The sequence below is a fragment of the Marmota monax genome, unplaced genomic scaffold (assembly GCF_021218885.2).
Source record: "Marmota monax isolate L192 unplaced genomic scaffold, Marmota_monax_Labrador192_F-V1.1 WCK01_AAM20220418_F8-fsc00012, whole genome shotgun sequence".
NCBI lineage: Eukaryota > Metazoa > Chordata > Mammalia > Rodentia > Sciuridae > Marmota > Marmota monax.
This window is the reverse complement of record NW_026695227.1, coordinates 12,442,310-12,469,319: the sequence shown is the minus strand read 5'-3', so window position 1 is coordinate 12,469,319 and position 27,010 is coordinate 12,442,310. Positions and strand designations below refer to the sequence as shown.

The following is a 27,010-nucleotide window of genomic DNA, read 5'->3' as shown; positions in this document are numbered from 1 at the left end:
CTAGATGAAATAGTAACTTATGTCCACACACAGATCTGTGCACAGATGTTCAAGGCAGCTTTATCCATTATAACTTAAAATGGGGGATACTTCAGAGGTCTAGTAATAGGAGAAAAGAATCAAATTACCTTTTATCTCAATAAAAAATTATCTCAAAAAAATTTACTGGGAAATAAGACAAGTGAATCTCAAAAATATTATGCGGAGGGAGAGACACCAAAGAGTACATATGGTATAACTCAATTCTAGAACATGCCAACTACCCTAACCAGATCAGTGGCTGCTCCTTGTGGTGGAGGTGGGGGAGGAGCATTCAACTGGGAAGTAGCTCAAGGGAGATTTCTGACAGAAGTTCTGTGTTTTGATGTGCTTTCCTGGGGCTGGTGGGACAGTGAACTTAAGGTCTGAAAACACTTGAAAATTACAACAAAAAATAACAGGGTTTATGAGATAAACAGGGTTAGGAAGAAACCACTAAAAAACGTATGTAACATTGTCACCAGAGTCTAGTAAATACAATCATTAAATTATTAGTACCCAGGAAGAATACATGGATCACCCAGACATGCATCTCAGAAAGCCTCACAGAGATTAGAAATGCACAAATACAACAGAGCAGGAACCTTTAAATGGGACAACGCTGGTTGTGTGCTAAGAAAACGCAGGTGGAAGTGGAACTCTCACACAGCAGGGCTGCCAAGGAGAACAAGCCATCTGCCATGCACAGAGTTCTGCAAGGCTGGGGTTGAGCCTCTCTAGGGGGTGGGGGAGGCCCAGGTGCAAACACTTGTTTTGAATTTTCACAAAATAAAGCTGAGAGGGCTCCTGGTGCCCATTTGGCAGCCAAACTAAGGGGTATTTTCCTTTCTTGCAGAAAGTTATTGATCATTCTGTGCCTTCCAACCCAGATCCTATTTCCAAGAAGATAGTGAATGAAACAATAGAAATCCCCTCATACACTAACATGATATTCAGCATTAACCAATAATCACAGAAGAAGTAATTCCCGTCATAGGAACATGCTCTGCATAGTGTATACCAACTCTGGGCAAGTGCTAGCCACCATACTGAACTTACAGTTCTCAACTACATTGGTGGAAAAGAACGCTGAGGCACAGAGAGGTAAAGTGACTAGCCCAACTTAACCTGGCAATGCTTTATGTAGAGTTTGAGTCAGGACAAAGGTTGGTTTAACTTCAAATCCCAGGCTCTTAAACTATTACACCACACTTCCTAGATTATTTCATGCATACCTATCTTTTTCATTGAGAAAATTTGGGCCCCTATCTCATCAAAGCAGTTGAAACAGCTATAATTGGCTCTGGTGTCCTCCTCAGACTTATCCTGACACCTGCTGTCTTTAACTGTGTCAGTCACCCAGGTCCCCCTTTGTCTCAATTCCCTCTTCTTCGTTTGCTCAGGACACACAACTGTCATCTTGCATCTATCCTCTAAACAGTAAAGTTCATGTGCAAATCATATGTTCAAATGAAAAATTATGAAACATATAAGCATCTTGGGATCTCTCCACAAGGAAATATTTATGGTTCCTAAAGGTAATTCCCTCATCTTCTATTAAATGAGTGACTCAATGAAGACTTCATGTTAGACACAACAAGAGATGGCAAATAGCAAAGGGATGATGGCTTGGATTAGATCAACTAGTCTGTTTCCTGTAGATAAGAAGTGCCTCAATGTGTTGTATGCATACCCTAGATCAAGAAACTTTTTAGATTTCCTTTTTAAAGGAAACCTGCCTTTATAATCCAGTATTGCCTACATTAACAAGATAACTTAGATATGAAGAAAGAAAACATGAAAGTAACCACTCAAGACATTTAATCATTCGAATGGCGCACACACACTTCATGGAGGTGAGCAAGCACGCTGACCACTTCAAAACTCAGATCAGTCCTCGTGGCAGTGAAAAACTTATACAGTACTATTTAGTTAACCTTCAGTTCAGAATTTTTAATCCAATGTCATAAACACCATCTCACTTCTAGTTTGTACACCTTGTGATTGGCCTGAACATTTGAACAAATGAACTTGATCCACAATTTGCTGAAGAAGATTCATGGATCAGAAAGCAATGGTTATAAACACTTCGTTTTTTAAAACTAGCCAGAGAGTTTCAGAAAAGCTAAGTAGGTTGAAATATTTTTCTTTTCTGACTCAGAATTCAAATGTCTGATTCAGAACTGAAGTAGCATGGGGTGGCAGTGGTTGTGGTGAAATGCACTTGGATGCATTTGTGATAACTGTCCCACCTCTGCTGTCCCAAGTCTATCGAGAATATGTGCCATACAGAGCAGTTTGAAAGCATGTGCTATCTAAATTTCCCTCTTCTCCCAAAGGATGACTTTTAAGGGATTATAAAAAACTTCATGTAAGGAAATGATCTTAGGAGCAAACTCCTGATGTGTATGCCTTCTTTGGACAGGAAAAAATCCAAACGAGTAAGGGATTTCAAAAATCCAGGCAGTTTATGATCAACTTGAGCTAGAAAGGAAGTGTCCACCCTTCTTAATCCAGGCTGAAAAAAAATCATGCATTCAACCCAGGACAACCTTCATATGTTGCTTTTAATATTTGATCTAATTATCCCCCTGAGAACAAACTGGAAAAACAACACCAAGTTCAGTAATATTAAGAGGATTCACTTTGGGATAAGTTACAAAAGTTGACTCTCCCAAGAAAGTGCTACAAGGAAATCATAGAGTGAGGGGACACATTCTTAGCAACCTATAAAATTATGGGGTATAATATTTAATCAAAAGATAAATATAACTGGGCCACAAGACTAGTCCTCCTAGTATCTAAAGCAGACATGCCTTAAACCAAATTTGAAATGCCTTATTTTTAATGCAACATGAATAGTTCTAATCACCAGGGAAACTTCTCCAGTGCCCTCTGAGCAATAATAAAATAATATATATACTGACTGAAAGCATGCCTCATATTGCTGACAAGTGAATCAAAATAAACCCACACCTAAAATTATTGAAAGCTAGCAAGTTCATAAAGGTTTAAAAATAATAATAAAATGCTGAATAGCCACTTATACTTCAAAACTAGATAATTCCTTCAATTCTTAGGCAGTTCTCTTAGATAACAGTAGAAAGGGTCCAATAAATCCAAAACAAACACAAGCCTGAAATTTTTCATTTCTAGCTAACCTTAAGCTTATATTTAGTTGTTTATTACTCAAACCAAATAACTTTCTATAAAAAGAACACTCACACTGCTAGAACAAGAAGCAGTTGGCTTATAAATGGCTAAATAAGATTTATGTTTACTGTACTTGTTTCTAGAATAAAACAGGTTTATAAATAACTTGACATTTGTAATTTGACGATTGTCTTCTCACATATATTCTTAGTAAATGCTTATGCACTAGTAGATAACACAGAAAAAAATGCCAAATATTCCTAGTTTTAAAATGTAAAGTATGTATGTAAACTACCATTAACATTTTAAAATATTTTCACACATACTTAATATTTGGGTACATAATGAATTCATAATTACTTTGCCCAATCTCCTACTTAGAATAAAATGAAGGAGTAGAGCCATTTCTACCATATGATGGGCAAAACCTGATTAACAAATCCATGGTAGAATATGCAAACAATTTTCAAGTTCAAATATCCCAATACACACAAGACTTCTTTTTTACTTTCAGAGATTTGAAAGTTTAATTTTAAAAGAAAAAAAAAAAAACCGTCATGAACAAATCTAACTCACAACAAATAACCCAAATGGAAAGCTAATGTTAAATCCCTGTACCTAACCACTAAGAGCCCCACAATCCTGCCCCCCACCAACCCTTCCCCAGTCATAGAGTCAGCAATAACACAGCAACTGTAATCTAGACCAATGGCTGTAGTCCCTTTGCCCCTGCCTTAGGGTGAAATACACTGGGGACATAAATGAATATTTGCTACTTACTTTTCAGTTTTCTTGTCTTCTCCTGAAGCTTCTGGCAAGTGTTCGATAACTCACTATTTATAGTTTGGAGGTTCCGTTGTTCTGAAATTGCTTCCTCTAATTTATGCAGTAAAGACTTAGTTTTTTCACTGACAGAAGAGGCGGCCTGATCGCGAGCCTTAACCTGGATATGCACAGTGAACACTGGGTTTTAGCAGGGTAGCCAGGGAAGACAGCAATTGAGCGCTCACTCACACGCATGAAACTGAAAATGTGCTTTTCTTCTCAGGGAAGTGATAAGCGTCCTCTCCACTTCTGCCGTTGCTGTTTGCCTGGGCTTGGTGTGCCCAAGCTATTTCTACAGTGGTAGAAGTCCTGATATGTCAAGTTGCCTCCTTCTGCAAAGTCCCCTCTTTCATCATCAGACTGTTGACACCTCCTCTTTTACAACTCCCCCCTTACTTCCTCCGCTTGCTACCAGTCACTAGGGACTTAGCTTCACAGTTCCTTTTTTTTTTTTTCTTTGTTCCTCCTTCATTTTTACTTCATGGTCTTAAGGACATCTGAGGAGACTCACCCCCTGAATCTAATGTACTCAGGTCCACCCTACCTGCTCCTCTGCATCCTCCAGACGTTGGCTAGCTTCCTGGAGCTTCTGCCTGAGGATGACTTCCTGGTTGACAGCATCTTCTTGCAGCTGTTTGATGGCTCCTAGTTGTTTCTGACTGGAGTTTAAAAAAAAAAGAAAAAGAAAAAAAGTCCAAACCACAAGCTGTCAGTGACATTTCAACTGAGAGTCACTCTGGGCAACCAACAAATTCAAACTCATAACTCCTCAGAGATCAGAGGCAAAAATGACGGTTTTTACATACATAGCAGTCCTTCACAAATACAGATGTTTAAGCCTAGTGTATTGATCACCTAGCCTTGACTTTACAGTTGAGGACATTGAGTTCCCCACAAACTATGTTCAGAGCACTTAGCCTTTGTGGCCTGCTGAGAAGATGGCTCTACAATGAGGTCAGGGTGACAGGTGCAATACTTATACTTCACAGTCAGACTTTAGCCTTTACAGAAAAGGGAAGAAAGAAGTGAGGGAGGGAAAGGAAACCAAAGAGAGCTTTGTTTCATGACCCTATGCTTTCTCCTTAAGGGCTGTCAATCGTGGTATACACAGGTGCCACTGGCACAGGAAGTCCACCCCAAATGTGGATGAAGCTGGCTGTGAACATTTCTGCTGCAGTTATCCCTTCTGTAGCCCTTCGCCACTTCTACCCTACTACAAATCTTGGAATTATTCTCACCCCTCATTTGGATCCAATACTAATCCCCAAAATATATACTAATGCATCTGTCCTCTATTAGTCAATGTGATTGTTTAATCTGTGCCACATGGCAACACATCGATGCTTATCTGGAAACAAAGTGTCTTGAATAAGGACCTTAGTCCCATTCTACATTGGTAAGAACCCAGCCGTGGTTACAAGAAGGACCACACCAAAGACAAGAAAGGTCTCACAAAATAATTTGCCATTATGGCTCACAAACACCTAAACATCAACAACTAAAATGATTTAAATTGCCACACACTTTCTACTAAGCATTCTCCAATAGCTTATAGGCAGTGGTGGTTTTGTTTTTCTAACTGTAGTAAGAATACTCAATAAATACACAGCAAATACACAATATCATTAAGTAGGCCTAATGTTGTACAGGTCTCTAAACCATATTCATTTTGTGTAGCTGAAATTTTTTCCTGTTGAATAGCAACTCCCCTATTCCCTCCCTCCAAGCTCTGGCAACTACCATTCTTCTGTTTCTACAGGTTCAACTATTTCAGATAGCTTGTATAAGTGGAATAATGCAATGTTTGTCCTGTGACTAATTTATTTCACTTAGCAAAAGTTTTCCAGGTTCACAGTTATTGCCAGATGAGGCAGAATTCTCTTCTTTGGCAAGGTTGGATAATATTCCTTGGTACATTCTTCATTCATTCATCTACTAACAGACGCCTAGGTTGTCATGAGTAGGGCTGCAATGAGCATGCAAATGCAAATCTCTCTCCAACATCCTTACTTTAGTTCTTTTGGGTAAATATCAAGGAGTGGGGTTGCTGATCATATGCTGGTTTTGTTTTTAGTATTTTGAGGCACTTTTTTCATAGTGCCTATGCCATTTTACATTCCCAAGAGTGTACAAGGGTTTCTCCATATCTTCAAAAGGCAACTTTTTTGTTTATAATAGCCATCTATGGGTGTGAGATGATATCCAATTGTGGATTTTATTTGCATTTCCTGAATGATTAGTAACATTGACTATCTCTTCACATACCTGTTGGCTGTTTGCATGTCTTCTTTGGAGAAATGTCTACTCAAGCTCATTTTTTAAAAAATCAATGTTTTAAAAATTATTTTTGCTACATAGTTGAGTTTCTTATATATTTTGGATGTTAAGCCCTCATGAGATATACAGCTTGTTAACTGTAGACTATCTCTTTACAGAAAAGTTTCCATCTGCTGAAATCCCACATGTTCATTTTGTCTGTTGTTGCCTAGGCTTCTGGTGTCCTATCCAAGAAATTTTGCCATGATCAATGTCATGAAGCTCCCCCCCCCACTTTCTTATAGAACCTTTCAGCTCCAGACCACAGGTCTAAATTGACTGATTTCATTCTTCCTGCAGATATACAATATTCCCAGTGTTATTTGTTGAAGAAAATATCCTTTCCCTGTTGTGTATTCTTTGCACTCAAATATATCTGGATTTATTTCTAGGCTGTTTTATTCTCTGGTCTCTGCATCTTCATGCCAGTGCCATACTAGTCTAACCACTGTAACTTTCTAATAGATTTTGAAATGGGGAAGGATCATGCTCCTATCTTTGTTCCTCTTCTCAAGATTTTTTATGCAATTCAGGGTCCTTTGCAGTTCCATATGAATTTTAGAATTGTTTTTTCTATTTCTATAAAAAGTATCATTGGGATTTTTTGCTGGTAATTGCACTAAATCTATAAATTTCTTTGGCTATTCGGAATTTTAGAAATGTGAAGTCTTCCAATCCATAAACATATTTCCATTGATTTGTCTTTAATTTCTTTCATCAATGTTTATGGTTTTCCATACGTAAGTCTTCCACCTCCTTATTTAAATTTATTCCTAAATATTTTATTCTTTCTGATGTAATGGTAAGTTTTCTTTCAGATAGCTCACTATTAACATAGAGAATTTGATTTTTGTATGTTGATTTTATATCCTGAAATTTTATTCAATTTACTCTAGCAGGATTTTTTGTGGAATCATTAGAATTTTCTACATATAAGATCAGGTCAACTACAGATAATCTCACAGTCTTCCTTTTTGGATTTTCATGCCTTTTGTTTTAAATGTTCTAAAACTTCTAGTACAATGCTGAATAGAAGTGATGAAAGTGGGCATCATTGCCTTGTTTCTGATATTAGAGAAAATGTTTTTCACTGTTAAATCTTAGCTGAGGGTTTTGTATACCTGACTTTTATGTTGGGTTAGTTTCCTTCAATTCCTAATTTGCTGTGTTTGCATGAAAGACAGTTTTGTCAAATGCTTTTTCTGCACGTATAGAGATGATTGTGTGACATGCTTCATTTGATCAACACAGTATGCCACATGGATTGATTTGTAGGTGTTGAACCATCCTCACACCCCAGGGATAAAGCCCGCTTGGTAGTGTTGAATTTGGTTTGCTTATAATTCTTCAAGAATATTGGCCTGAGAGCTGGTTGTGGCTCAGTGGTAGAGTGCTTGCCTAGCATGTGTGAGGCACTGGGTTCAATTCTCAGCACCACATATAATAAAATAAAGATCCATCAACAACTTAAAAAAAAAAAGGAATTGGTCTGGGGTGATCTTAACATGTGTTTGTTTTGGCTTTGGTATCAGGGTAACGCTGGCCTCATAAAATGCTTTTTTTTTAAGGCAACATTAGTTAAGAGTTTCAGAAACACTGGCATTCAATCATTAATGTTTGGTAAAATCTCTACCTGGGCTTTTATCTCTTGAGGTGTATGATTACTGTTTTTTTTTAATGGTACTGGAGATTGAGCACAGGGCGTGATGGCTAAAGGCAGTGCTCTGCCACTGAGCTACATCTCCAGTTCATTCTTCTTACTAGTTGTAGGTCTATTCAGACTTATCTAATTCTGTCTCAGTAGATGGCATGTTTTATGAATTTATTAGTTTTCTTTTAACTTATCCAGTGTGTTGGCATAGAATTTTTTTTATGATTCTTTGTATTCCCATGGCTTAAGTTATATCACCTCCTATTTCTGCATCTGAATCTTTTTTTCTTACTATAGCTAAAGATTTGACAGGCTTTTTTCTCTTTTCAAAAATCCAATTCTTGGTTTTGTTGCTTTCTTATTTCTGCTATAATCTTTATTATTCCCTTAATTCTAACTTTGCACTTAAGTTGATCTTTTTCTAATTTGCTGAGGTATAAAATTTAGGTTACTTGAGACCTTTTTTCATGTGCTTATTTCTATAAATTTCCCTTAACATTGCTTTAGCTGCAACCCAAAGGTTTTTGCATACTCTTTGTTTTCATTTGTCTGAAGATATTTTCTAACTTCCCTTTTGATTTCTTCATTAACCCATTGGTTGTTCAGGACTACGCTGTTAAATTTCCACATTTGTGAATATTCTAGGTCTCCTTCTGCTTTAGATTTCTAATCTCATTCTATTTTTGAAAAAGAAATAGTACAATTTCAAAACTTCTTAAATTTGTTAATACTTGTTTAGTGGCCTACTGCATGATCCATCCTGGAGAACATTCAATGTGCACATGAGAAGAAAGGATATTCTGTGGCAATTGGGTGGAATTTTCTGTCTGTCTGTTAGGTCCATTTGATCTCTAACATTGTTCAAGTGTGACATTTCCTGATTGTTTCTGTGAGTGTTCTACTTATTATTGAAAGTGGAGGACTGAAGTCTCCTACTGTTATTGTATTGCTGTCTATTCTATTTCTCCTGTCAGTTCTGCCAGGTGCTCTGATGTTGGGTGCATAGACATTTATGATTATACCTTCCTGATGAATTGACCTTTTATCATTATATAACATCCTTGTCTCCAGTGACAGATTTTACTTAATCTATTTTGCCTAATGTAAGTAGAATCATCCCTGTTCTTTTACCATTTGCATGCAATATTTTTCACCCTTGCACTCTCAGCCTATGGGTGCCCTTAAATCTAAATTGAGTCTGATAACATCTAAGTCACATTTTAAAAAAATTCTGTCACATTTTTTTGTGGATATTCGCTTGCATTTAATTATTGATAGGAAAGGACTTATTACCATGTCACCACTTTGTTATTTATTTTCAACATGTCTTATAATTCTTTTGACCCTCTCTTCCTCTTATTGTCTTCCTTTGAATTCTGTTAATTAGATTGCTTTCTCCTTTTTTGTGTATATCTTCTATAAGTATTTTTTGTTGTATGAGACTTACATAAAATCTTACAGCTACATAGTATTTTCAATCACATACACTAGACTTTTCCTTCTCTCTACACATTTTCATAACTGATCACAATTTATATCTTTTTATATTATGTACTCATTAACATTTTTATAGTTAAGTTACTTGTACTTTTTTTTTTTTTTTTGATACTGAGGATTGCTTAACCACTGAGCCATATCCCGTCACTCCCCTTCCTTTTGAGACAGGGTCTCACTAAGTTGCCAAGGCTGATCTTAAACTTGTGACACTCCTGCCTCAGCCTCAGCTTTTGTCTGCCTGGGAAAGTCTGTCTCTTCTTCATTTTTAAGGACAGATTTGCTGGGTATAGTTTTCTTGTACTTTCAGCACTCTGAATATATCATCCTAGACCTTTCTGGCAAGATTTCTGCTGAGAAATCTAATAGGCTTATGTAATGAGTCCCTTTTTATCTTGATGTTTTTAACGTTCTATCTTTGACTTTTAGCAATCTGATCATGTGTATGGATATGGATTTGAGCTTATCTTATTGGCTGTCCATAAGGCCCCTTAGATCTGGATGTCCACTTCCTTCCTCATGTCTAGGAAGTATTCTGGATATTATTTCTTTGAATAATCTTTGCTTTCTCTTACATGAGGCCTACACTCTAAGGTATAGATAAAAACCAAGGGAGTGTTTCTCTCATTTCCTCTGGGATTCCAAAATGCACGTATTATTCTGCTTGCTGGCATTCCATAAGCTTTGTTCACTCTGCCATTCTTTTTACTTTTTACTCCTCTGACTGGATAATTTTCAATATCCTGTATTCTAGTTTACCAATCTTTTCTTTGACTTGATCTAGTATGCTATTGAAAACCTCTAGCAATTTTTTTTCAGTTCACTTATTGTATTTTTTAATGCTAAGATCTGTACTTTTTTATATTTTCTATCCTTCATTAAAATTCTCACTTTGTTCATGCCTTATTCTCCTGTCCTCATTTAGCATCTTCATTATTTTCTGTCTGATAAATCATGTTTTTATCTATCTATACCTTAGAATAACCAGCTCTCTACAAGAGAAAACTCTTAGTCGGTACAGGTAAAGGTCCTGGGGCATCTCAAACATTCATAACTAGTCCAGACCACTGTTTCAGTTATTGGCAGCCCCCAGACATTTAGAATATAATGGATTCCTTCAGTACTCTGAGGCAGACAAGTCAAAAGACAGTCTTCTGTTCTAGCTTCCCCAAACCCCAAAACACTGGATGGGTGGTCCGACTCTCTCATCCTTCTACTTTCAGGGAGTAGTTGGGATCTGGGGACTTTATGCCTGATTGCTTTGCACTGAGCTGGGGATAAGGGACTCTGGAAAGTGCCCACAAGGCTAGTTTTAACAGCCTATTTAATTTCAGTGCACCATTACCCAGGCATCTCAAGTATTCCAGGTCCCATCAGTACTCTGAGACAGGTGAGATAGAAGCCCTGGATAGTGGAGTGTTGAATATGTGGTCTTACTCTCTCCTTCCCCATAGAGAGCCGAGAGCTTGGAGGTTTCCTTCCAATCATGATTCTGTGTGGCAATGGTATTAAGGTGAGGCTGTCTAGAATTTTCCTACCGGTTTTGATGTGGCTGGTTTCATTCTAGCCCAGGGTGCAGGAGACTCTCATTCATTTCTAGGTTTCTTAGAAAGGGAATTTGTCCATGTATTATGGTTATGAATCAGTATGTCCTTGAGGAAGAGGAGGGTACATGGCTTCCTATTCATCATCTTTCTGATATCACCTCTCTGGGTTGATTTGTTTAAGATGTCAGTTTTAGGTACTTTTTTCTTTTCCAGGAATAGCCTAAAGTCCTTCATGTTGCAAGACAAAGCAGAAGGACTTTATGAACCATCAGAAATGCATATTTAATAATATTAATATTTTCAATCACTAATATTTCAACCTATAAGACAATGTCATAATGGGTTTTATGAACCATAACAGTATTTGAAATAGCTTTTCAAAAAAAAATTAGATGGTACCATCTGTTAAAGATATTCAACAGATGTCGAATCTTTGAAATTTTTTTCTCCCAAAGAAATTTTCATTATCGTGTTAAGAGGTGTATATATATATATATTAGCTTTGAGCATGTTTTTAAATCTAACATCTCTCCTTAATAACATGTACTAAGCTAAATCTTGATTTCTATACCAACCTCTACCAATTCTGTTCATCCCAGACTTTGCCATCTAAATAGCATACCATTTATGCAGTTTTCAGACCCCAAACTTCTATGTCCAGGATGACTCTGCTATTTCTTGTATTCCCCCACATCTATTCTACCAGTACATTAGATCTGACCTGCCCTCAGATATAGTTTTCATCCAGTGATCTCTTACTACCTTCACAGTATTGAGCTGGCTCACACTACACACCTCACCTGGGCTATTACAATGCCTCTACGGCTCATTCTGTGGCTTTTTTCTTCTCTAACTCTGTGGCTGTTTTTGATCATGACTCAGTAAGTATCTTACCTTTCAACACATATACATACATTGCTGAAATAAGAATTTTATTCAACTCTACTTTCTCTTACTGGATGCAATGCATTCTGAAACTTTTTTTTTTTAACCACAAAGAGAAAAAATTGGGTCACAATCAAGCATACTGATTTTTCAGGATCTCTAAATGGTGATGTTTTGTTGAAAAACAAAACAAAACAACTTCTTCCTGCTCTCCCTCTGTACTCTAAAGACAATTCTCCACCTGGCAGATCTTTCAGAAAACAGTTGTCTTGTCCACTCATGAATGGCTTCCTACCACATTCAGAATAAACTCCCGATTCATAAATATGAGCTACGATTCTGCCTGTGCCCTGACCCCTGATTAAACCTCTGAGCCCATCTCCTGCCACTACTTTGCAGTGCAAACTTCTGGCTGCTTCTCAAGCACACCAAGCTCTTCCAACCTTAGGGTCTCTGCACCAGCTGTCTCCAGGCTGAGGACACTACTGGAGCGTCCCACAGCTCTCGTGCGCATATCACTCAGCTCTCTGACAGAACATGACCAGCCATTCCTTCTAAATATAGGTCTTCCTGCCCCAACATTCTGTCTTATCTTGCTTTAATTGTCTTCACATCATTTGCCGCTTTCTGGCATTATTATAATTATATGTTTATTATTTGTGTTCCCTTACTACATGTCAGTTTCCTGGAGGCAGAAATTTCTGTCTTATTTCCTACAATTTTCTGGCACCTAGGGGAGGAGAGTGGGGGCAGCAGCAGCAGCCTAGCAAAGGGCAGGCTTCCAGCACACATTCAGATGGCTGCTGTACGGATTACAACTTGCTTTCCTCACCAAGCCCTCTGAGAGCAGGTTTTCCTCCCACTGCCTCTCCCGATTCACTCAATTCCCTTCATCTCTCAACACTGGAACCTATGTGTCTCACTGCAAAATGGAAGCTTTCTCTTCCTCAATAGCCCTTGTTGGGGGGGGGGGGTGGAAATCAACCTTTAAAATCAATATTCCCTCGCTCATTTAAAAAGACTTCTCTTTCATCCCCACAAAGTACTTTATGTTTCTTATCCATAATTAAAATTCAGCCAAATTATTTCAAGTTGAGCTCTATGCAGTTCTGTTTACAACTGTGTCCAGAAGGCATGGCATGGGCTACAACTACCTTTGTGCAGGTAGGGAGTATTCTCCGAACTGCTAAATTCCCAGAATATGTTTAATGAATATTGTAGCAGATTTTAAAAAGGCAACAGTGGAAGATTGAGAAAGTTGAAAGAACATAGGTTTTGAAGTCAGATACTCAGGTCTGAATGCCAGCCCTTGCTTAATCCCAGCTGAGTGACTTGGGGCAAGTTAATAATATCTAGAGATAAATAGCTGTCAAATTTTAGCACTATGTCCAGTCCAGTCATGTCTGGACAGATGAATCTACCATGATTAAACCAGACTGTTATGTGTATAGAGGATGGCATAGAGATGCACTCACTCAGAGAAGACCATAGTACAGGCCTCTTTCCAAATAGCTCTTTGTTTCCAAGTGGAATTTTAATGCTTCTTTTTTAATGGAGATGGCATCCGGAAGGAAGCTACATGTCCACTTAACCCACATCTCTTACCACCATGGGGAAGTCTGGGCTCCCTGCTCTTTGGGGAAAAGCAGATCTTTTTCACAAGAGTTCCTTCTGCTAGTAACCTCTCTGGTATCTACTTTCCTCTGTTTGCCACTCTCTGACATTATTTTCTTTAAGCTTATTTTAACCTCTACCTACGCTTTTTACTTTGCTCAAGTGCAACATAAACCCATGTCCTTTTATACTTTCAGAAAACATTTATCAAGTGAATGCTAAGTGTGCTAGGTCTTAGCAACTGTATCGTGGTCAACAAAAGATATAATCACTGTCTTTGTTTCGTATGTGGTTTACAGGGTGTAAAATGTCAAGAATTTCCCCATAATCATAACTGTTGAGATTAGAGGAAGGATAAGAAAGCAAGCTATTTTCATTTATTATTCTCTATTCCCTATGACTTCATGTAACTGAAATTTTGTTGAGTAGTACCCAATGCAACGCATTGTAAACCAGAGTGGAACACAGCCCAATAAGGAAGGAGTCCACAGGCTGCCTTCAAGTTCTAACTTTCTGTTAGTAACCCAGGATTTGATCAGTTCACCTTACCTCTTTATGCCCCAGTCTTCTGTAAAAATAAGATTATTAAAAGCTGTCCATGACTCCTTCTGGTTAACAAATTTCTATACTCCATAATTCCAAATTCTTTCTCTACAGAAAAATAATCTATCATACTGGTTTTCTACAGATTTCAAGTTTATCATTTGCAATTGAAAAATACTGGTCAATTTCATACTACTTCCCAACTCAAGATCAAACAGAATGTCTGAAAAAGTGTTGTTTGAAATCAAGGAATACAACTTGCAAAGGGCTAAATCCAAATCATCATCATGTCATGTACATAAAGCATGGGTTTCTTATATAAAAATGATCATCACCTGGAAAGAAATTCTTTTCTGAAATAAAAACAGTCCAGCCTGAATTTCTTCAAAGTCTCTATTAATTTGACAAATACTTTATCAAGAGATTCTTTGTGATTTCTCAAGCTTTTCAGCATAAATATGCAAAGATTTAGCTTCTCTTCCATAATGTGTTTGAATTCCTATAAGAAAAGTCACAAAACAAACTCCAATATTCTACTATTAAACAAATGAAATATAAAATTCTATGGACATTCCCATCTCTATGCCATTCACAACTATTGGACCCCAAAAGTACAACGAAATTCTCAATTGCTCAGAGGTGATTTATTAGTTGATTATCTTGATTTAACAATATGTATAAAGTGCCTGTCCGGTGGTTAAAACCTAAGTTTTACTTTCTTTTTGTTAAGTAGATTTTTTTGACCATTCCACCAATCATCATGATTGTTCTAGAACATAGTGGGATAAAGTAATGCAATAAAAAAATCAATATTTGCTGATTATTGTATTCAGAAGCAACTTTTTAAAAAGGTTAATTTGGAAAAGGATTTGAAAATAATATTCCAGAATTTACTTTTTTAAACTTAACTTAGTAGGGGGTTGATGAATGCTAGGAAGTAGTCTGGTATCAAGAAGTAGAGCTACAGGGGCTGGGGTTGTAACTCAGTGAAAGAGCGCTTGCCTAGCATGTGTGAGGCACTGGGTTCGATCCCCAGCACACATAAACAAATTAAATAAACAAAGGTACTGTGTCCATCTACAACTAAATAAATAAAGAAAGAAGTGGAGATACAGAGATTTCTTCTTATGTGCTTCCTTTCTAATAAAGCTGGGAATAGCTAACTAAGATGTTCCCATTTTTCAACTATTCTGCTACTTCCTGAGAAAATAAAGTAGTTGGAGAATCAGGAAGAAGATTCTTTTATACAATAATCATTCTACAAAAGAAAGAGAATTTTCATAGGCCAAGGTAAAAGCCAGGCTTAGACTAACCAGTTCTCTGGAAGAAACAAAAAAAAAAAAAACATTTTTTTCATTAAGTTGTCTTATTTATTCCTTCTCTTTCCACCATACTTCACATATCCTTACACTCCTGCTCACACATTCACCTTAACCCTCCCACTCACCCACATATTCACACTCATTAAACTAAGATGGCAGAAGTCCACAATAGAGTCTTAGAAAATGGTACTGTTGTTACTGTACATAAGTATTACCTGAATTTCCATAGCAGAAGAAAAACCAGGAAAAAAATTACAGAACACTTACAGCAAGCTGCTTTGCCCACTTTTCTTTTGCAGTAATTTCTGGATTAGTTACCCACAGCAGGGAGCTGTGAAGGAAGGTTCCAATGTCAGAGACTTCTTCTTGCTTGGGGGCAGAAAAAGAATTCCACATCTTCAACTAGGAATTAAGGTCAAAGGCACATACGTCTATCACACAGTAAGAATTAATTTAGGACTGCGATTGTGGCTCAGTGGCAGAGCCCTTGCCTTGTAAATATGAGGCACTGGGTTTATTCCTCAGCACCACATCAAAATAAATAGATAAATAAATAAAATAAAGGTATTGTGTCCATCTAAAATTACTAAAAAAATTCTAACAAAAAGAATTAATTTAGACCAAAGTTCTACCATATAGGTAATTTAGGAAGACACTAGTTAGAGTAACCTTCTTAGGGAACGTTCCCCAGTGAGTTCCCTTTATCTGAAGAGGTGGCTATGGGTACATACTAACTCTTTTGGTGCACTGTATATACTGAGTAAGTACGAGCAGATCATTTTCCAGAACAAATCCTGTTCATTTTCTTTCTCCTTTCAAACAGAGTCAATCATTTTTGTTGATTTTTATCCTCCATCAAACTATACACTACCTCTAATAGGCAGGCTCTGTTGAAAAGGACTAGAAATACAAAGATGAAGATGTTACTTGGCTTTTCCAACCATTTAGAATTCCCAGTGGGGAGAGGGAGGATCAAATTGGAGATATATGGGCCATTAATGAAAAGGAAATGAAGAGAAGGAAACTGTCTAACAGGTGCCTTGTCTTCAGCCCTTCAGTGTTAAAAATGAACCCGCAGGATAAACAAGCTCATGACATCATACCCAAGATCACTTTGTTAGTCTTGACTGACCCAGAATTAAAAGATCAACTTCAGGAAAGTTTGAGTATCTTCTCATCATAGGGTTAAGCTGGATCTCAACAGCACACAATTGATCTGAAACAACTGTACATGTAGATCCAGCAAATGCACTGTAGGTAACTAATCTGCAGATATTCCTAGCTAGAGTGAAATGTCATGACACACTATGCCACAAATACCAGCTTCTGAAGTGCAGCCTCGAACTCCACACCCTTTTGTTCAGCCTCTGTTAGGACCAGCAGCATTCCTTGGTCTATCACTGTGTCCAGAGCCGACAGGCTGGGTACACTGCACTGCCACTCAGTTTCATTATTCTGAAACAATTAGCAAAATACCCACAACTGTTATCCTAATAAAAAATATTATTTTTATTTTATGAGAATGATACTTAAAGGTCAATGTAATTGTCATAAAATAGTTCTAAACAGTCTTGTGAAATCCTCCTGCATCCTAAAAAGAATGTAGACATTTTCTTTCTAAAATACCTGTACCTGAATATTTATTTTTTTGAAAGGAAAGCTCATTCATCAACAGCCTAGATGTTCTGCTGAGAGCTGTGTTCTTATAACATTTATGTGTTGGTGGTTGAAACTTATGGCATCAATTTTAATACAGAAATAGAGAAAGGTAAATAATTCATAGAGTCAAAGTGGGAAGAATATGAAATTAACCCCTTTGAAATTAGGTTGGTTTCTTTTGTCTCCCCCCGCACCCCCCACCCCACCCCCGCATTCATAGCAGGCATGCTCAGATGGTGTTTCACAAAGCACGCATGTTCCCCATGCTCCCAAAGCCCATCTCAGCCACATTTAAGATATATGACAACAACATATTTAGCCTTCTTTTTGCTGTCTGTTGGAAAGTGTCAAGGACTCTAATTTCCAGATTCCAGTAAGACGGCAAGCTTCCTAACTCATCAGGGAGTAAACCTCAGCCAGGATTTTGCCAGCTGACAACCTCCTGTTGGGAAGTATAGAACTTTATGGGCTGGCATCTTGACATCATTATTATCTCAGAGGACAAGGGATAAGAAACACACAGCCATGGCAGATTTGCCACAGTTTCATTCAGTCTGGCAGTTTGGCTTGGTTTCAAAAGTACAGTGAAATGATGAGTATTTGAAACAGAATGTCACAAAAACACAGCTCTCAGCAGAACCTGCAGGGCTGTTGAGACGGCTTTGGATGAAGGCAGCATATGTTGCCCTTGCATCCTTGGCAGGAACAATTCAAACAGCATTTGCCCCAAAGACATTCTCCCTCTGCTTTCAAGGTCATATCACAGCTGTCAACAGAAGGACATTCTGACACAGCCATTGTCCAGACAGGGAGAGACTAAAGCAGAGAAAAGAAAGCAATTGGCTAAATAAAGCATTTCCTAACATAACAAGCACAGAACTGGAAAATAAAAGGACTAAACATCTAGGAGAGCAGCAACACTTTCAGATCCAAGAAGGCTTTTGAGTGTTTCTTCCCATGTTGTAAAGAACTGGGTCTAACAAAGAAAAAAATTTAAATAATTAATTTTATCATTTTAAATTAACTAGAACACATAAAAATTCTAGTTCCTGTTCATAATGTAATAATTGATACCATAAAATGGAGCTGGTATACTCTGGAAAGCATCATAGAGCTTCCTCAAAAACCTAGGATTGGAACCACCATATGACCCATCTATCCCAATCCTTGGTATTTATCCAAAAGAACTATGATCAGCACTACAGTGATACAGCTACATCAATGTTTATAGCAGCTCCATTCTCCATAACCAAGTTATACAATCATACCAGATGCCTGTCAATAGATGAATGGATTAAGAAAATGTGGTGTATGTATGGCATTTGCCAGTAAATGGATGGAAATGGAGAATATCCAACTAAATGAAATAAGCCGTAGACTCAGAAAAATCAAGGGTTAAACGTTTTCTCTCATGTGTGGAAGCTAGAGCAAAGTAAGGGAAAAAATGTCTGGGGTGGTGTTGGGGGTGGATAAGTTATCATTAAGGATAGAGGGAAGACCAGTGGAATAGGAGACTGAGGGGGAGAAGGGGAGACAGGAAAGGGGAGAATATATGGAATAAAATTAACAAAATCATGCTATGTGCATTTATAAATATACATAAAGGCAAAATTCCCTGTGGTATTATGTAGAAAGTACCTATCCAATATAAATAAATGAGCTAAAGGAAGATCAGGAGTAGAAGGAGGAGAATGGGGGAGGGAGTAGTAGGGACAGTGATTAAAATCAAATTCTATGACTGTAGGATTTTGTCAAAACAAACCTAACTACCATGTATAACTATAAAGCTTAAAAAAAATTTAAAAAAGTGGTTGGTTCAATTAGAGCAAAGAAATTGGTATCACTTCTGGACATCTTAGTGTTTGGTATATACACATACTTTAAGGGCTTTAGAAAATGTGAAAAAAAATACTTCATGGATTCTACTGTTACATTTATGATCCTAGGCTAGAGATCAGGGCAGGTAGATGATCTTGAAAAGACTGAGAATATAAAGATTTCTAAAGTCCTGATTCACTGAACACACACATCCAAAAACCTGGGCTAGCCTCCTGAACTTAGGCCATTACTTAGAAATGGTTCTTTCCCCCAGGCTAAAAGGTTTTAGACTTGAATTCTATAACTCTCAACAGATATGTTCCAAATATTCTTGGACAGTCACTTAATAGTAAGCTACATAGCTTACATAATCTCCCTCTGATTAGAATGACTTACCTCTGCAGACTGAGCTAGAATGAGCTCATAATGTAAAGATTTTTCTCTTTCAGAGACCACCCCATTGTGCTCTCCACTGACATTCAGCTGGATCCCATTTCTTAGAAAAAACAAAAGTGGTCCAGTCAGTTGCCTCCAACATTATGTTTGCAGTCACCAAAACAGGGCTCATTTATCACCAATAAGTGCCCATGGTGGTCAAGGACTGTACAAGGGGCTCAAGGTGGAGAGAGAAGAGAGATCTATACTCCAGGAACTGAAGGCTAGTGACTCCAAGAGGTCCCAAACAAGTGGGCCACAGTTAAGTACTGAAACCAGCACTTAAAACATAAAATGTCACTAAAACATCTAGATTTCTGGCTTTCCTTCCACAATCAGAAGATGTGGGCACACAGGGTTCATATAGCCTTGATAAAACAAATTAGCTAGAGCTAGGCAGAGTTGCCGCCTTTGCCTTTTGTGTGGGCAATGCCCCTTTCTCACTGCCATTCACATACCATAGGTGTGTGCACTCACTCACTAGCTTTACTGGTGTTTGTTTGTAATCCGAGTGCCTGTGCATCCTGGAGCAGCATATTGCACACTTCAGAAACAATGGTTATAACAGGGAATAATGTGTGTCAGGAAAGAGGTAAGAACAATTTGCCGTGCTTGCCCCCTGGTATTTGGAGGTGGAGCCTTTGGGAGGTACTAGTATCATGGGGGTAAAGTATTTATGAATGGGATCAGTGCCCTTGTAAGATGCCAGAGAATTATTTAGCTCTCTTTACTCCACGTGAAGATACAAGAAGGAAAAGCCCTCACTAGAACCAACCCTGATGGCACCCTAATCTTAGACTTCCAGCCTTCAGAACCATGAGAAATGAGCGTTTGCTACTAAAGACACCCAGTCCGTGGTGTTTTCTTATAGCAATCCAAATTGACTGAAGTCAGGAAGGGTCACAGAAAACTGATGAAGGAGCTCCCATGGAGAAAGGTAAAGAGAGCATACAGAGGTGCTGAAGAACAAAGTGGGGCGTGACAAAGCACTGCATGCAGGTCAGGGGACCATGGCACAAGACAGAAGGCTGGTGAGGGTGGATCCTACTTACAGGACAAGTTCCTGCTGCAAGTGCTCTAACTCTTGAGCCAGTTTATTTTTATCACCTTGTAAATTCTGGAAGCAGAAATGTTAGGCTGTTTATGTTGCTCTAGTGGGAACTTATATTTAACAGCTCTGCTTTGCAAGTTGTGAAATTATGGCATACCTCTATCACACTTCTATACTCTGTGATGGTCAACTTCAGCTCTTCTATGCTTAAATTCTTCTGAGAAATAGAAAGTGAATTAATAGCAAAACAAAAAAAGCGGGGGGCGGGGGTGAGTCCACCAAATCATATTTATTAGATCATCAATGCAAGCCAAAAAATAGTAAAGACCCAATCATCATGATATCTTCTATCAATCTTGCTATTTGAAAACAGAAGCAATCAATGTTTGGGATTAAAAAACATATAAGTGGAGGGACAATAAGGCAACTTTATCTAATAAGTGTCATTATGTTCTGTTTGTGGTTCAGTGAAATCAAATCCCAAAAGGCAATTCTTAATTGTAATGATTATGATGCCATTAAAGAAAATCTTTACATGAAAGTGACCAATAAATTACTAAGTCATCCAACTTTCTCCAGTTCAAGTAATACCTCAATTAACATTACTGATATTGCAAGATAAAAAGCCACCATTCTTCCCAAACACATTTTTGTGAAGTATTTTCAGAAAAAATCTTAGGACCATAATAACAAAATCAGATTTTTCCTAGGGGTGAAGTTATAAAAATGACCATTTTCCTCACAATTTGGAGAAAGCTAGTCAATCGCACAGGATTCTCAAAAGGAAGGGATAATACCAACCTTCTGCATAGTTGCATCTTTATTAAGCAACATATATTCGTACGCGTGCAATTGCATCTGAAAAGAAACAAATTTAGGGAAGGCCATTGGGACATTGTTTTGTGAAAGGACAGTGCCATAAAATCATTCCAGTAAGGCAGACATGTTTCTGAAGCATGTATTTTTCACTTTATAACAAAATTTCATATCCAGCCTTATAACCCTAAAGGCAGAGGTCACTGTCCTCACTTCAACAGTGAGGAAGCCAAAGCTCAGCATTATTCAGACCAAGGCCACCATCAGTGGCAAAGCTGAGCCCAGAATGTGAGTCCAAGCTTCAGAGACGTGCCCTTCCCTCTGTTCCACACGAGAGGATGTAAAAAGTTTTTACTTTTTTGTGAAAATGAAAATCTAGATAGGACATAAACAGATTTCATGAGAACATATAGAAAAGTCTTCTTTTAAAAACAATTTTAAAATGTTCCAAGATTCCTTTTAGCAAAGTGAATATCAAGAATACATCAATTTCTTAAAACCAAAAGCAAACTTGTTAGCATACACTTCTAAATATAATGGAATTGACAAATACATATAAACTAAATTAAGAGCCTGGAAAAATAACTGGCAAAGCCAGAAGCAGAATCACCATCCTAATTATACACGTTGGATTTCTCGTTATAGTTCTAACAGTATTTTCACAAAATCCTCCAAATTAAAACAAAAACAAAACTTGTAAAGTAGGTAGAGATTTCATATCCATTTAACAGGTGAGCAACTTGAGACAAGGAGGTCAACGATTTGCTTAACATTATAAAGCTTTTAAGTAGAAAAGACAGGATCTGAACCCATGTCTTTGGCTCTTTCTACTGTTAATCACAGTTGCAATTTCAAAGTAGCCGTTCCTAGTGTAGAATTAATTTTAATGTCTAAATTATAACAGCTATAATATATGCCTCTGCATGTACACACACAGAGAAGAGAAAACTTGAAAATGACACATAGATAAGAAATATCATTTCAAACAATGAAAAATACTGTTCAAATAAACCACTGAGATGATGATGACATATATTAATGAATTTGTTGATAGGTTCCTTCCATTTCCTGATAAGAATATATGGTAGATAACAAAAGTATGTACTAAACAGACTTTACAGATATAAGATATTTTTGTAAGGTACAGTTTCTTAATCAGGGAGCAATTTTTCCTATTTCTCATTTTCCGCATTAAGAATATATAATATCTGAAATTTTCCCTGACTTAAGGATTTTAAAAATCGGAAGCTATTAAATTAGAAATTGCACTATACTTAAAAAGATAAATAGCAAGTGTTGGCAAGAAGGCAGAGAAGTGTGCATCCTCATACACTGCTGGTGAAATGTATAATGGTGAAGACACTTTGGAAAATGGTCTGGCAGCTACTACAAAGGCTAAACATAGCTGGTTGTGGCGGTGCACACCTTAATCTCAGCAGCTCAGGAGGCTGAGGCAGGAGGATGTTGAATTCAAAGCCAGCCTTAGCAAAAGTGAGATGTTAAAGCAACTCAGTGAGACTCTGGCTCTAAATAAAATACAAAATAAGGCTGGGGAAGTTGCTCAGGGGTTGAATGCCCCCGAGTTCAATCCCCAGTACAAAAAAAGAAAAAAAAACTTAAAGAATCACCACATGATCCAGTAATTCAACTCCCAGGTAAATAATAAAGAGAAGTGAAAATATAGGTCAATAAACATATACACAAATTCTCATAATAGTACCAAAATAGAAATGGGTCAAATGTCCATTAACTGATGAACATAACAAAATATGGTATATCCATACAATAAAATATTATTCAACAATAAAAATAGAGTACTTGACATATGGAATACTGATAATATGGATGAACTCTGAAAACATTATACTAAGTGAAAGAAGCCAATCATAAAAGAACGTACATTGTATGATTCCATTTATATATGAAATGTCCAGAACAGACAAATCTAGAGAGACAGAAAATAGATTTAGTGGTTGCCTAGGACCGAAATAACTGTTAAAAAAAAAAAAAAAAAGGTTTATTTTGGGGTGATGAAATGCTTTAAGCTTAATTTTGCTTATGGTTATACAATTCTGAATATACTAAAAACCACTGATATGTATACTTCAAGTGGATGACTTTTGTGGCAGATGAATTATGTAACAGCTGTTACCAAAAAATGAGAAAAAGAAACTGCCTTTTATATAAATAATTCAGACATTCCAAGAAGTGCAAATTTCAGAATTATAACCACAGGTTATTGTGTCATTGAGTCAAATACACTGGCATAGAATAATATTGATTTGACAGAAGAAAATTTTTACCAGTATTTGAGAAGTGCTTACTTGATGCTCTGTCTCAATTTTAGATAATTCCTCAATCTTCTTTTCCAGTTTATCCATATCTATAATGTTCTTAATATTCTAATATAAAAGAAGAGGGTATTCTTAGATTTGGCACCAAGGAAAATAAAAGTCTCACAGTCAGTGACTTTTAGCAAGTGGTATTTTCACCATTAGCATTGTAATCCATCTTAAACTGAGACACAAAAGTTGATATGCTCTAGAGACAGCATGATCCTTTGAACACAACCATCGTGGATATATGCATTTCTATCCCCCACTCTACCTCAGCCACTTGCTCTCACAGTCATAGCTTCAAATTTGTTATTGCCAGTTAACCATGACCTTGTGATGTTTGACTGCAAGCATCTCACTTTTCAATCACCACCTCTTGGCTTTCCAGATTACCTCCTCCAGCGCTAACAAACCTTCCCCACTGGAACCTGCTATCCATGGATCTTACCGCCTTTTCATTATCCTTCAAACTTTCCATGAATTTAGAACCTCTTTACCCAACTTAAATTCTTCTACAGTCAATAATTATAATCCCTACTTTCCACATGCTCAGTTCCCTTGCTCACCTCTTGGGTCTCAGTATTAAAAGAGCTTGCCATTCACCCCAGGTCAACTACTTTCCAGTAAATATGGTGAAAGAATGAGTCAATAGGCTGGTCACAAGTTCATGACCTTTAGCCTCCATGTCTTCTGATGATAAAATCATATAACCCTGGTATATTCACACCACCATTGCCAAAATCAAGAGTTGGCAAATGATGGCCACCTCTCATGCTCCAAAGGCCAAACCTGGATGATCACTTCTCTGTAAATTAGAGCACAGCTATGCCCATTTGTTCACACATTCACTATAGCTGCTTTCACAGTACACAGGCAGAGGTAAGTAATGCACAAAGGCCCGCAGATGGCAAAACCTAAAGATATTACTATATGGTCCTCTTAAAAAAAAAAAAAAAAATCCAACCCCCAGGCTATTTTATCCCTTCCCTTTCCTAAAACTTCCAATACCTCCTCCAGCAACCTCCCTCTCAGGGAATGATTTTCTTTTGTATTTCACTGAGACATTATAAATAATCAGGAGACAGTTTCCATATTTCCTGCACATACAATAAATATCTTTGGCTGCATTACACAGCATTTCCTGATTTGAACAATTGTGTCCCACACCACTATTACTGCTTCAATCAAAGCCCCCACTAGTCTTGACTGGATCACTTCAAGCTTCCTAATTAGTTTGCTGGCTTTTTTATTGGCTCCACTACAGTAGGTTATAGACCCAGCAATGAGAATTATCTTCTTAAAACAAACTAGATTATATTATTCATTTACTCAAAACCCTCCAATATCTGCCATCTCTGTGTTTTAAAAAATATAATAAAATAATAAAAAAAAGAGTCCTTACAGTACCTGTGTAAGGCCCTGTGCATCTGGCTACCTGCAGCTCTCAGCCCACGTCTCTTGCCACTCTTCACTCTGCTCCAAACACACTGGCCTTGATGCCCTCTAAAACAGCAGGCAGGCTGCAGCTGCAGAACCTGGAAAGTGTGCTGCTTCCTCTGCCTGGAATGCTTTCACAGGTAAGCCTCCTTTCCAGTTTTTAACCAAAGCCTTAATTTTGCAATGCTGCTTTTCCGGAACACGTAATTTAAACTGTACTCCCCTTTCTCTCAATTCTGTTTGCCTTTCTTTTCTCCATAGCAATAATTGCCATTAAAGACACAAGTTCTACATGAGCTTTTTTGCTAAGTCTGCATACTCAGCATTTTGAATGAAACCTACACACAGAAGACTCCCAATAACTATATGGTGAAAGAATCTGGGCCACTATTCAAACCATTTTTGCCATTATTCTTCACATTGTCACAAATTTTTGTCTCCTAAAGGAATCTTGATTGGCAGGGTTATTTGTATGACTATGCTACTATACATCAACAGTTGCAAAACTACCTCATGATGAAGAGGTTTAAATTTTCCACTTCAATTCTAAACTAGTTTCGTACAATTCTTCAATGTTGTCACTCATTTAGGTACAAGAAGATAAAACTCTTACATTAGGAGTTAACTGGAAAGGACTAGTTTCAGAAATGTCTGGTCTCACAGGTGTAACAATTCTAAATGTGATATAGGATTCTTTACAGTTTAATTATTCTTTTATAATCTATTATGAATTTGTTTAATATCCGCATGACTTGTATTTTTACTCTCTAGACCAGTCATCATGGCTTAATAAGTGCTTGATAGCCTCATATAAAACTGAAACAAACAAAATTTTACACAATACTTGATATTCAAAAGATATCTACAGGGAACTTTTCCCTCTAAAATAGAAATTCACTAGTGTTTTATTATTTCAATGCTTTACTCTTTGCTTAAAAATACATTGCAAAGAATTATACTTTTTCCAGAGATTATATAATATGCATTATTAAAAAATGGCTTCATATCAATTATCTTAATCTCCAAAACAACTCTGTGGAATAAATATTTTTAGTCCAGAAAAAAACAGTTTTCCCAAGGTGGTATTTTCAATGAATTTAAGATCTAGATGTAAGACTCAAGAATCTTTCTACCTCATTCAAGGTAATAGAATATTTTTAGAAAACTACATGCTTTCCTTCTTGATTTGGGTTTTTAAGATCAGCTCATTTAATTCTACCTTTAATCTGAATTTCTTAAATCCCACTTTTCCATGGACATTTGCAAATGCAATAAGACACCTCTGCCCTGACATGAAAATCCTTCTACTTTTCTCTACTTATAATACGACACATCACCCTACTTTTGGGCCCAGAGGGACCTGAAGCCACATGATTCTTTATTTAACTCGTGGTGTTAACCCATGATCATATGATTTCCATATGTTTACCTAAGCCTGTGTTTAATGATTTCAACACACCTCTTCCTGTAGAATCTTAATCTTAAGAATCAGAGCCTGGTTTTCTGTCTCCTGAAAAGAAAAATTAGAATATTTAAGAATTTTATGAAAGTTCCACATACTTACCTCTAAGGGCATTAACATTCTTTTCCTTTATCAACTTTAAATTTAAATGTGGTATTCATGTCACAATTGAGTACAGTCTAAAAATATTTTCAATATGGGGGTCAAGCCTTGGCTTGCAGTTTCTTGAGGAACTGAAAGTAGTTACTCTTCTCCCTAATTCACAGGAATAGTAGTTAAGGAGAAAAAGATAAAAAACTAAAATAGGAACAACCTGGCTTCTTTCCTTTCTACATTAGCACCATTCTTTTATGATAGATAGCTGCCAACACAACTAGTTAAACTGCACCTTGAAACCACAACAAGTTTCAGCTTTCTCTCTGAAGCTATAGATATTCCCAGATTCAATGTTACCACAACATGTGAACATCAGAAACTTCTATAATTAACAGTCTCAAAATCAGAAGCATCAGAAGAAAAACTATTCCAGGACAGGATATTTATAAAATGTTAACAGTAAGTCTTGTGGGTGGGTTAAGGTAAGGACTTTGTGGAATTTTATTTCTTGTTAATATGCATTTCTTTATTT

The 27,010-nt window shown here is 37.1% G+C and overlaps 1 protein-coding gene across 2 annotated transcripts in view; it reads right to left on the bottom strand.

The window, feature by feature from the left end:
- The window catches only part of Irag2 (inositol 1,4,5-triphosphate receptor associated 2), a 110,504-nt gene that overhangs the window by 44,877 nt on the left and 38,617 nt on the right, over window positions 1–27,010 (bottom strand). The window contains exons 7-17 of one of the 2 annotated variants that reach the window (XM_058576277.1): window positions 26,380–26,430; window positions 23,472–23,549; window positions 21,133–21,189; window positions 20,489–20,548; window positions 20,333–20,397; window positions 19,242–19,341; window positions 16,689–16,823; window positions 15,636–15,737; window positions 14,382–14,545; window positions 4,541–4,655; window positions 3,952–4,114 (exon numbers count right to left, since the gene is read on the bottom strand). In XM_058576277.1, the coding sequence (XP_058432260.1) occupies window positions 3,952–4,114; window positions 4,541–4,655; window positions 14,382–14,545; window positions 15,636–15,737; window positions 16,689–16,823; window positions 19,242–19,341; window positions 20,333–20,397; window positions 20,489–20,548; window positions 21,133–21,189; window positions 23,472–23,549; window positions 26,380–26,430 (1,090 nt within the window). Of the gene's footprint in view, window positions 1–3,951; window positions 4,115–4,540; window positions 4,656–14,381; window positions 14,546–15,635; window positions 15,738–16,688; window positions 16,824–19,241; window positions 19,342–20,332; window positions 20,398–20,488; window positions 20,549–21,132; window positions 21,190–23,471; window positions 23,550–26,379; window positions 26,431–27,010 lie in introns of those variants that run through there. The other variant, XM_046435783.2, reaches the window with a different exon arrangement.